Consider the following 12433-nt stretch of genomic DNA (forward strand, 5'->3'; position numbering starts at 1 on the left):
AATCTTTGTAAGAAACTGATTATGACAGCTATGTTTCTATAACTTTAGAAAGTGTTTGGTTTGGCTTTGGCACTTTCCCCTTCTCATAGTAAAATTTAGTGCAGGACTTACAACATGCCAGTTGTTTTTTTCCTTTTCCTTTTCAACATTCGTCTTAGAAAAACATTAGAATATTCCTAATTGTTACCATTGTAAATTTTGATAGCTGCTTCTTAGTTTGTTCTCTTAACTTTTCTATTTACAAATCTCATTAATTGCATCTCATAAATGTCTTGTAGATGTTTCTCATTTCTTACATTTTCTTAATTTATAAGCTCATTGAGCTATCATATAGAATATAAGGAAAACAAAGGTCTTCCACATGCTTTGATTGAACTATAAAAATGCAGTTGAAAGAGAATTAATAGATATGGAGTCAAATGTAGAATACAGATAATAGGTCTCTAGACTGCTTCTCATATGTAGACCTCCGTAGTGCTCAGTAGTGCAGAGTGATGCATATTTTCTTAACGAGTGAAGGAAAAAAGATGAATTGCTGATTTAAGAACAAGAACTTGCTTAACCTAAGTGTTTTTCTTCAGATTTCAATTCTCTACCTTGTGCTCTACAGATAACAGTTATGGTTTTAACAAAAGAAAGATAGACTATCTGGGCAAGTGGTGCTCTTTTCCCCTATTGGTTTTTTCTTTATGAAAATCACACTGTTCCTTTTGTATTTGCTAAGAATTAGTTTTGCTTACTGTGTGTGGTAAATTACTCAGAGCTTAGCACAATGCCTGGCACATATGAGGTGCTCAGATGTTAGTTTGGTTGAAATGAATTTTCTGATGAAGAAGAGAATGTTGTGTCCTCAGTGGACCACGTAGTACACGGTAGCAGTGATGTTACCATAGCTTCTCCATGGAATGAAGATGCAATTGGGAATACTCTAGCACACTAGAATTTTCTGTTCTTTGCTATCCATATATTCACTGTGTCGTTCTATGCATCCAGTAAATTTCATGAATAAAACGTGTCTTTATTTCAAAAACTAAGGAATTTTTATGGTTTGGTTTAACAGTGAGATGTTGTTAATATTGTAGTTTAAAATGTGTCCACTGTTTCCTAAAGTCTCATATTTGCAAAATGATTCCCTAGCAATAGATGAGTAAAAGAAACTTGAGAATTTAAAAATATTTAAAGCATGTTTTATTTTTTACTTTTCCTACACTAGTGTTTTAGAGGTGAAGGCTGAGCCATGGGGGATGAATGTGAGCCATCTCTGTGATAGGATGGGAACCCAGCTTTATGTAGTATTAGTGACTGATCCCTGTCTGTGATGTTACAAGTGTGAAGTGTTCTGAACATGTGTACTGTGATAAATTAATTCTCAAAAGGGGAGTTGTTTTGAGTTACCGTGCGATTATTTGTCAAAATGCAAACAGAAATAGTCTCCTCTCCTTGTAGGTGATAGATTTCTATTTAATCTCTCATCTTTCAATGAGGGAGTTTGTTTTCTGCTGTATTCCATGAAGGGCTAGGTGGCTCACGTTTGAGTCATTGTGCTTGGAGACAAGGCATAGAATAATACTTTGGTTTTTATGCTGCATTGGGGTATTATGCAGAAGTACTCTGGCTATTTCACTGGCAGCCTGGCAGTTTCTTTTTCCTCCCCTGCTTCCTGTGCGACCTGGAATTCTAGTTCACGACTCTTGACACTTTTCATCATTCAACACTTTTTTCTTGTGTTTCAAGTTACCAGAACCAGTCATCGTTTCTCTTATCCAACATCTCTATTTGCCTCTCTACATGAATATCCAGCCATCTATGTGTAGTAAATGTTATTTCCCCTCACATATGCATGGAGAATCTTAGGGGGAAACAAAAAAAAAAAAAGAAGAAAACGTAGGAATCTCATCAGGCCTCCGTGTCTGTTTTTGTTTTTGTTTTTTAGGGTAAAGGTATTAAGTCCTTACGTGCTACAGTTGTTTTGACTTTCATGGAATCCCTTTACTATTTATTGTATTAAATATTTACTATTTATTTACTAGTTATTGATGAAACATTGTAACCGACCTGTCCTTCACTGTTGATTTTGTTGTTGGTGGTGGCGCCTAGAGCATAGAGAAGCAGCCTCCTATTTCCAAGTTCCTGCATATTTTCCTTCATCTGTGCCTTTCCAACTCATCCCCTCATTCTGCTAACAAGCCTCTGAAGCCAGCTCTTGCCTGACTTCAGTCCATTTCCACCCAGCAGCTGAGTTCACATACACCTTCAATCGTGTTATTCCCCTACTAAAAACCTTTGGTGACATGTAGGATAAATCAAATCCTCTGCATAGCCAAGGATCCCTTTGTGACTGGACCCCCAGGCTGCTTCTGTAGGTTTCCCCTGTGCTCCTCTCCAGCTGGGTGGGAGGACAGTTGAAGAGGCTGACCCAGCTCCTCCAAGGTATGTTCCTTCTCTTTTGTGTGCCTTCTCGGCTTAGGGGATAACTCTGCCCCTGGTTGCTCTGACATGGCCCATGTATCTTTAAGGCCTTAGGTTAAATGTCCCTTTCCCAAGGAAGCCTGACTTCCAGGGCTAGGTAAAATCTTTCTTTTTCTTTTCTTTCTTTCTTTCTTTCTTTTTTTAAAGATTTTATTTATTCATTTTACAGACAGAGATCACAAGTAGGCAGAGAGGCAGGCAGAGAGAGAGGAGGAAGCAGGCTCCCTGGTGAGCAGAGAGCCCGACGTGGGGCTCGATCCCAGGACCCTGGGACCATGACCCGAGCCGAAGGCAGCGGCTTTAACCCACTGAGCCACCCAGGCGCCCCAAAATCTTTCTTTTTCTTAACCCCCTATAGCACCTTGAATGTTGAAATTTCCTCTGAGACTGGCAGCCGAGTTAGTCACAGTCAAGTCTTCTTGACAATTGAACCTCATTGAAGTTGAACGCTTTTGTATTTGGGCATACATCTTCTGATGTCTTTATTACTCCCTCTTTTTCTCCTAGGTAGCTGACTTTTTGCAGGACTCCGTATAATTGTAATTAATAGATTATTTGTAATTTTTTTTTTAGCCTTCTTCTTTCTCTCGTTAGACAGTAAGCCCTTTGTGGGTGGGAGGCCCAGCTCAGGGCCTAGCCCACGGTAAGGTATTCGATAAATAATGCCCAGCGCTCCTGCCACAAGATCTAAAGCACAGTAAGCACTCACGCGATGTTTATTGAACTGAATGTAGACTCTGTCTTTCCGTGATAGAAGTTGACTTGTTTGGCCTTCTGTCCCATTTTCTTTGCTTCTTTTGCCATTCCTGGACTAGAGAAGCTGTCTGCTTTCTATTATGTATTTGCTACCGTATCTCATTTTACATTTTATATTTTTGTTCCCTTAATTACATACTAAATGTTTGAATACGTCTCTGTTTTAAAGAGATATCTAGATATTTTTCCTTCTTGAAAAGAATGGAGCATTCTTGCAGACGTGAGACCCCCATATGTAAATATTGTTTTATCACTTAAAGAATGTAAAGAAAAACATTCGTGCCATCTGAAGTTTTCCCTCACAATTTTAATTAACTCCCTTGAGCCCAGTGTGGGTTACTAAGAATAAGGGCCAAAATCTTCACGTCCCAGTCAAGGAGCTTCTTGAAACAGACTGGTTGTCTGGGCATCTTGCCTTGATTCTTGCTCCAAAAAGATGCCGTGTGTAGTAGAGCGGGAGGAGGTGGGACCTTGGGTCTGTACTGTGTGGTGCCGAGGTGATGGAAAAGTGGAATCATGACAAAAAAGTGTCTGGTAGACAATTAAGAGTCATTTTGCTATTTAGGGGTGGGGGAATAGTAATGATTTCCCCCCCTCCCCACCTACAAATTTCAGTCTGGAGAATATGGTTGTAGACAAGAGCCTATCAGTTGTAGCTATAGTTACTTTGTAGTGAACCCTAAGCAGATAACTTCTCTTGTGCTGCATAAGGATCATGTGGGGAGAGAGCACAATGCCCATGTGAGTGAGGGAGGGGAAGACTACTTAGTCACATTTGGCTCGTTGCTTTTGGAGGGCTTTTGACTTGGCAGTACTTTATAAAAATTGCAGTGATTATCGAATTACAGTTGATTATTACTGCTTGCTTTACTTGAGAAAGATTATCCATTAGTTAAAAGTGAGTTTTGAAATACTACCACATATTTAAAGTGATAACTTTAAAAAGTATATTCCGTGTCCAACGGGAATTAATATTTACTTTTTGTTTCAGCCATCTACTTTCATTTCTAGTTTTCTGTGTTTTGCCTTTTAATTCTTTGCCAGAAAAGTTCTTTTCAAATACTAATTCATAATATTTGAATCAAATATTCAAAATCTGTTTCATTCGAGAAACTGCCCCCAGGTGAAGAGGCGTTACCAATGGCTTTTCTACCTAGTTATTCCTTCCTGGTATAAAGAGTTTTTCTGGCTGAATCTTTGAACAAATTGAACTGAGAAAGATAATTTGGCCCAGAGGACCAACACAGGGCTCTAAAAAAATATGAAGGAAACACCAACTGGTGAACAGTCTGCCTTCTTGAACATAGAATTGGGATGGGGTGGAAAATGATTATTCTGGTTTTTACACTCTATCCGTGCCCGGGTAACACTAAGCATGTATCTCTTTTATAAATAAAATTTAGTCATCGCTAGCACTTCATACCCATTATGATGGCTACTTTAAAAAATAAAAGAGATAATAACGTAACAAGTGTTGGTGAGGCTGTGGAGAAATTGGAAACCTTATGCACTGTTGGTGGGAAGGCACAGTAGCTCAGCTCCTGTGGAAAAGGTGTGGCAGTTTCTGGAAAAATTAAAAACAGAATTACCATCGAGCCAGTGGGGAGGCAAAATGATTTCTCCCTACCCACATAATACATCTGTACTCCAAATATGTGGGTTTTACCATACCCAGCAAGTCTCCAGTTCTCTGCAGAGACCGAATATCCTACAGCTTAACTGAATTTTGGCACTACCTCAAGTTAGTGAAGACGTTTCAGAGTAAGGGCTCACTTGTACCTGTCTGCCCCCACCACCTCAGATGCTAGTCCAAGTCCAGGTTGTCACCTGTGCTTTTGGCGATAAATTGGGGGTTTCATATCTTGGGTTTGATAATTTTCTAGAACAGCTCTCCTAGAACTCGGGAAGACTGTTTACTTACTGCTGCCAATTTATGACGAAGGATTTTCTGATGGAAATAAATGAACAGCCAGATGAAGAGATACCTAAGGCAAGGTATAGGGGAAAGGGCTTGGAGCTTCCATGTCCTCTCTGGACAGGCTACCCTCCTAGTGCCTCCACGTTTTCACTACCCTGGAAGCTCTCTGATACTTGCAGTATTTTATAGAATCTTCATTGTGTAGATGGTTTAAATGGTTGATTGACTCATTGGCCATTGGTGATTGAACTCAATCTCCAGCACCTTCCCCCATCTGGGAGGGGCGTCGGGGGGTGAGTGCTAAAAGTTCCAATCTCCTGGTCACACATTTCCCCTGGCAACCAGCCCCCATCCTGAAGCTCCCAGCTCTCTTATCTCATTAGTATATAAAATGACATTTATTTTGGAGATTCCAAGAGTATTAGGAGCTTTGTTCCAGGAAACAGAGTCAGAGACCAAATGCGTTATTTCTTATCATGTCACACCCAGTAATTCCACTTCTGGCTATATCCCTACAAGAACTGACAGGTGGGTCTTGAGAGATTTGTACATCTATGCTAAAAACAGCATCGCTTAGAATAGCCAAAAGGTAGAAGCAACCCAGGTGTCCATGGGGAAGTGAGTGGATAAGCAAAATGCAGTGCATATGCACCAAGGAATATTACTCAGCCTTAGAAAGGAAGGAAATTCTGACACATGGTACAACATGGACGAAAATGGAGGATATCATAATAAGTGAAAACAAGCAAGTTACAAAAACGAAAACATGACATGATTCCACTTCTAAGGGTTACCTAGGAGTAACCCAGTTCATAGAGACAGAAAGTAGAAGGGGAGTGTGTCAGGAGCTGGGCAGGAAGGGAAAGGGGCGTGGTTTCATGGGTACAGAGTTTTAGTCTTACAAGATGAAGGGTTCTGGGGTTTGGATTCCTGTTAATGTGAGCATACTCAACACAGCTGCACTGTGCAGTTAAAAATGGTTAAGATGGTACATTGTACATTATGTGTCTTCTGTCGCAATTAAACACTCACCCCTGCTTCCTCCCCATAATAAAACATGAGAAGGTGGAAAAGAGGTTTGTTTTACCAGCTCCGGGCTCACCTGCCGCATTCCTGGTGTCTTTCAGGCCCGGTGCTGCTCTGACCATGCAGGCGTTCTCCGAAGAGGAACGGAAGCAGTGGTTGGAAGCTCTGGGTGGAAAAGAAGCTGTAAGAACCCTCACTGGCGGAATTGTAGTCCACATCCTTCTGCGATGACTTGTATTTCTTTTTATGGAGTTTTTGCTTTATGGTATTGGAAAAAAAAGTTCCCCGCTGACGCTGGTGTTTTGAGTCCTCTTGAAAGCGTTCTGCGTTCCAGTCGTTTGGCTGGAGGTCGCAGCCACCCATGGAGGACCTGTGTGTCCCTAGATTTTACTTTTGATTTTTCTTGACTTTGCCACTCAGATTTGCTGTGCTTGAGGGAGTCGTGGAAATGCTCATTTTTTTTTCCTTTCTTACCTGACAGTTCTTTGGGTGATGAATTCAATAAATTCTTTTTTTTTTTTTTTTAAAGATTTTATTTATTTATTTGACAGACAGAGATCACAAGTAGGCAGAGAGGCAGGCAGAGAGAGAGGAAGGGAAGCAGGCTCCCTGCCGAGCAGAGAGCCCGATGCGGGACTCGATCCCAGGACCCTGAGATCATGACCCGAGCCGAAGGCAGCGGCTTAACCCACTGAGCCACCCAGGCGCCCCGAATTCAATAAATTCTTGAGGTTCATTTTGATCTCAGTGGAGACAGAACAGTAAATATGAGGCAGTGAGCGACTGCTGTAGTTATTTTGCTTGATTTAACAGTTTCTGGTTCAGGCTCATGGTTTAGGGTATGTAGAAGCAGGTAGCCTTAGTGAACGGGCCTCGTATGATTGGTGTGAAGAATCAATTAAAGGTCGTGATAGAGATCCAGAGGCACACGAACTCAGTCAGCTTGCGACTTCATTCAAGCACAGCTTTCGTTTCAGTGGACTGAGGACTTTGGGAATTGAGAATTTGGCAGATCACCTATTGAACTGGAGACTCAGAATAATTATAGAAAACACCATAGAACCAATTTAAATAAACTCTGCTGAAAGTATTACAACTCTAAGTAAACTGCCAGTGCAGGTAACGAGGTGGGCTTAACTGGAAAGCATTTGTCATCTTAGCAGGGTTTAAAGAAAGGGAAAGAGCGCCTTGCAACGTGAAAGAGGGGTCATATATAGGAGAAGGAGAGGTGTCAGAATAGAAACTGGCAAAAGATAATGTTATCTGATGGTCACAGACATGTTGGTGGAAGTATAGGATATGGGGGCCGGGGAGCTGGGCCACAGTGTGTGTGGCAGTCCAGGTTCAGTGTTTGAAAAATGAAAACCCAAAGTATATGTGTTAAAAATACATGCTATAAAGGAGAATATGTCATGCTTGGGAAAACAAAAATGTAGTAATCCAATTTGCCTATTATTTTATTGTATTTAACCTACATTTAGCCTCCATCGTTTTCTGTCTTGTCTTTGAAGTTTTTATCTAGGAATCAGAAATATTTACAGCATTTCTGGTTACTGAGATCCACAACACATTATACTGATCCTCTCTAGAAGAGGCAATGCAGTAACTAGGACTTCTCTCCCCAGAGATTCAAGAAGTGCTTTGGAAAGTGACTTTGGGTAGCATAAAGATCACATGACTAAGTCTTTGAGAAATAAATCTGTTGTCAAAGGCAGTGTAACCTTGAAGACATATGTAACCTCTCTTTTAGAGCAAAGAAACAAGTAATTAATTTGAGATACACAGACAAAGGCAAATCTGCAGAAAGAAAATATTTAGCTATATATTTATGTGAGGATACTTAAGGTTGCATTTTTTTTTTTTCAGGTGTTATATATGCCTTGCAAATAATGGGTCAGTGCTGAAGTTCTTAGAGGCAGCCTGGAATTAGCACCTAGCTATTTCAGATATAGTCATTTAAATTATGAGCAAGAGTCATCTCTTAAGGAAATACCAGATTTTAGTAACAGTGGTGAAAAAAATGAGCTTCATCTTATGGCTTAGAATGCAGCATTTCCTTTGTCATTCTGTACCTATAAGCCTGAGCATTTGAAATTTACATAAACTTCCATGAGTTCCTAAAGAGTCATAGCTCCTTCATCTTAACTTTTGCTACTGTAAGAGATGAAGTTGACTAAGAGATACCCTTTATTGTTACTTATCTTAGTATTTGAGCACATTAGTATATAATTAACCAGTATTGATGTGGGGTTTTTTTTGCATAGTCCTAGGTATGCCTACTTGAAGACTTTATATTGATGTGTTAAAAATACTGTTTTCCTTTTTTCTCTTTTACTAGCTGTTACACAGTTTTAATAGAGCCATCATCCCAAGACCAGAAGGAAGTAAGTGTTAATTCATGAAAAGGACCATTTGTTCCCCTTTTTCATGAGTTCGTTCTTTTTCATTACTGATGTCAGACTGTTGCTGAGTGCTCTGTACCCTCTCTAAGCTAGTCCTCCAAATAATATATGGATTCTCTTTGACCTACTGGGGACCAACCCAGATTTGCCTGGATTGCTGTAATCCTCATTGGTCTTTTCCATCTCTGACATTTTTTTTTTTTTCTTCTCTTTCTCTACAAAACCCAAAATGCTTCCTCCACAACCCACTTTGTTATTTATTCTCATAGCTGTAAATAAACTTGTAGCAATTTCAGGGATGCACCTTCCAGCTTCCTAAATTATAAGCTCCCATGAAGCTGTTCATCGGGTCCCCTGTTTGCAACCCCCTCACCCTGACCCTTGATATTTTTTTTATCCTTTAAGTCTGAGTATGGACTATGTAAGTAGCAAATCATTGCACTTTAGAAAATAACAGCAATCAAACAAATTCAGATATTCTAGGACATTGACCTTCACATGCATTGTATGAGCTTGTGGAACATACAGCCTAGCTCTGTGATCTTGATTTTTACAGGGATGAAACAAAAATATTATCACAGTTGTTGGATTCTTTGTAAATTTACTTTGGATATTTTTGGAGAAATTAAGGCTATGTTTATCACATGTGTACAGTTTGGAAACTTTATGTTCTCTAACACACAGTTTCAAATTACCATGGTATGTGTTTCATTGAGCCGGTGCTTGAGTAAAAGACGTCTCGAGCCTACCATTGAAAATTGCCAGTTGTAAACCTACTTGAAGTGCTTTCTTACCCTCTTCTCTCCCTCCCTCCCCGTCTTTCTCCTCTTCTTCTTTCCTCCTCCTATTCCTTATCTCCTTCCCCCCCTTCCTTTCTGATATTTTTTTAAATAGAGAAATAAGAACATGCACTTTTTTGAAAAATAGTTTTGCTAAACATTTCATAAGATGTTGTGAAGAGTGGATCCTTAAACAGTAAACCACTGCTCAATTGTTCTCCTTAAAGTACTCTTCAACCTTAGCATTTAAACCTGCACAGTTTATATTCATGGATTGTTTGTGCTATCACCTCTGAGAGACAAACGTTTATATTAGTGTTCCCTCATTCTAAATTGACTCATGTATTCACTTCCCTGATTTCATTTTTGAAGCAAGAAACATCTTCTATTAGGATACTCCAGTGTGCCAGCCTAATCACAGGCAAGCATCTATATTAGAAAAAAAAAAAAAAAGAGGAAATTTTAAAAGTAATTTTTTCTGTTACATGCATCATTTGTTTTAAATTCATTATGAAAATAATAAAATATTAAACACTTAGAACATGGCATGAAATGTGAAATTCTTTTTCAAGCTCATGGCCCAAATAATACCTTCTTTTCCTCCAAGTAATAATCTTAGAAGTGCTGAAAAAAATTTTTTAAAGATTTTATTTATTTGAGGGAGAGAGAGCCTGACCCTGGGGTGGCGAGGGGCAGAGGGAGAAGCAGGTTCCCTCGTAGGGCTCCACCTCAGGACCCTGAGGTCTTGACTTAAGCCGAAGTTAGTCACTTCACTAACTGAGCCACCTAGGTACCCCTAAAAATCTTTTTCTTTAGGTGTAAGAAAAAAAAAAAAAGCTTTGTGTTATTTTTCTGTCAAGTATTTTACTTCACTTATATATAACTAAAAAAAAAAAAAAATCCTAAGGTGGTGGTAGAATTGTGGCAAAATGTATCTTAACCACCTTTAGATAGATTCCCCCTAAAGATTTGTACCACATTCTTTCCCGCTGCTTAAAATAAGTTATATTTATTAATATAAAAATTATTTTATATTATAAATTTAAAAATTATTGGTAAGAGATGTCCTAATATTCCAGTAAGTGCTTCTCTAAATATATGAAATTCTCATTTACATTATTTAAACAGGGAACACATGGCCTTTAGCTTTTTTTAATAGTGAAATAAAAATTAAATTGGGTTTAAATAATTTTTTCTATTTTTGTAAAGAAGAGAAACGTAAATAATTCATTGTGCCTTTAATATTTTATAACTGTATTTCTTTTAGGCGCACAATTGGATAAGATGGGATTTACAATTCTCAGAAAATGTATCAGTGCAGTTGAAACACGAGGTAACATGATTGAATCATTTTATTCATGAAAGGCTATAGGTATGTAAAATCTAAGAGTCATTTAAAATGCTTGTTGCATGGTTAAGTGTAGCATGGAATACATCAGTGCAAAATGTACATTCTGGTCATCAGAAATTGAGCTGTACTTTTATCATGACAGGGTAGGATTTTCCTTTCTGTTTACATTTATATTTCTACCTCCCCCCGCCCCCATGGAGACTTGAAATCAGAGCTGAAATGAGCAGCATTTCAAGAATCCGCAGTGTTGGACAGCCAATCTGAATCACTTTTTGTTCACTATTAAGATAGTCTCATCTTCCACTGTCTTATTGGCCTCCTAAAAAGTCTGTTTCATTGAGGTGTCCTTTACATGAAAAAGAATTCATGGACTTTGTAGAAATTGGTGACTTTTGACAAATGTACTGTTGTGTACCTGCCACAACACAGAAGTAACAATCATAGAAGACTTCTAGCTTTCCTCCCCTCCCCCATTCCTTTGTGCCCCTTTGTAGTCCATCCCCACTGCTTGCTGGGCCCTTGGCAACCACTGAACTGCTTTCTGTCACTTTAGTTCTTTTTAAAATTTGTATTTCATATATAATATAAATATAAATTTATAGATTTATATTACATTTATATTTCATATAAATGGAATCATAATGTATAGTCTTTTGTCTATAGCATAATGCTTTTGAGACTTACCTCTTTGGGTGTATCCCTAGCTCCTCTCTTTTTATTGCTAGGCATGATTTCATTACGTGGGTCTACCATAATTTGTTCACTCATTTGACCATTGATAAATACTTGGATTCCTTCCATTTTAAATTTAAGGAACACTATTCCCTCCCCTTACCAGAAAATTTCTCTTTATAGTCCCTCAAAAAACAGGGCCCTTGCACTTTGCAGGCATGGTAGTAGACCTTGAAGGAACGAAATATTGAACATTACAAAATAGGCTCCTTCTGGAGGTCGAGTTTCTCTTTGTTTAGAGACCTAGTGAAGTATGGATAAATGGATATTTAATTCACTCTCACATATTGCATATCCCAGTCCTGCCTTGGCTGACTCTGTGGGTTGAGGCATTGCTTTTACACTTTGTTTCAAAACAAGGTCTTTGTGGTGAAGCCAGGTGCCTGCCATGTATGAAATGAGAGTGTCAGAGGACAGAAGAAGACCAGCCGCTTTATGATTTGGGGATTTGCCCATCAATAGTAAAAGCCCAAGCCACAGATTGCCTTTTCTCCTGTGCTCTCTTAGAGTGGCAATTTGGGCTGGAACAGATTTTCCTTCATTTCAGCCTGCCCTCAAGTTGAGCTGACAGATTTCTTCATTTTCCTAGTGCTTCACACATTTCCAAAATTTAGATAAAAATACTGTGATTTTCATATCTCTCACTTCATCATTCATGGTTCTCTTTCCCCTGAGTTCCTGAAGTGAAGCACCTTAATTGTATCACTTGTGTGCTTATTATTTTGATAAATTATGTTCCTCCCCCAAAGGATATGTTTTATACATACTGGCTTCTGCCTGAACTGATTAAAATCTACCTTGAATGCTTTCTGATTGGTAGGTGTGGCTTTATGGAGTGTTATATATGTCGAATGGAATATATACATACTAGAATCTGTACTGAATGTTTTTTTTTTGTAAATTTATGATTATTGGATTTTTTAGCAGAAGAATGAGTCTACACAATTTTTTAAAGATTTTATTTATTTGAGAGAGAGAGTGTGGAGGGCGGGCAGAGGGA

At 38.8% G+C, this 12433-nt stretch overlaps 1 protein-coding gene across 3 annotated transcripts in view; it reads left to right on the forward strand.

The window, feature by feature from the left end:
* ARHGAP10 (Rho GTPase activating protein 10) overlaps nt 1-12433 on the forward strand; it is a 317730-nt gene that overhangs the window by 159174 nt on the left and 146123 nt on the right. For all 3 annotated transcript variants that reach the window (XM_047717603.1, XM_047717602.1, XM_047717604.1), the window contains 3 exons: nt 6271-6352; nt 8508-8553; nt 10618-10683. In XM_047717603.1, the coding sequence (XP_047573559.1) occupies nt 6271-6352; nt 8508-8553; nt 10618-10683 (194 nt within the window). The remainder of the gene's footprint in view (nt 1-6270; nt 6353-8507; nt 8554-10617; nt 10684-12433) is intronic.

The sequence above is a fragment of the Lutra lutra genome, chromosome 2 (genome assembly GCF_902655055.1).
Source record: "Lutra lutra chromosome 2, mLutLut1.2, whole genome shotgun sequence".
In the NCBI taxonomy this organism is placed as follows: domain Eukaryota; kingdom Metazoa; phylum Chordata; class Mammalia; order Carnivora; family Mustelidae; genus Lutra; species Lutra lutra.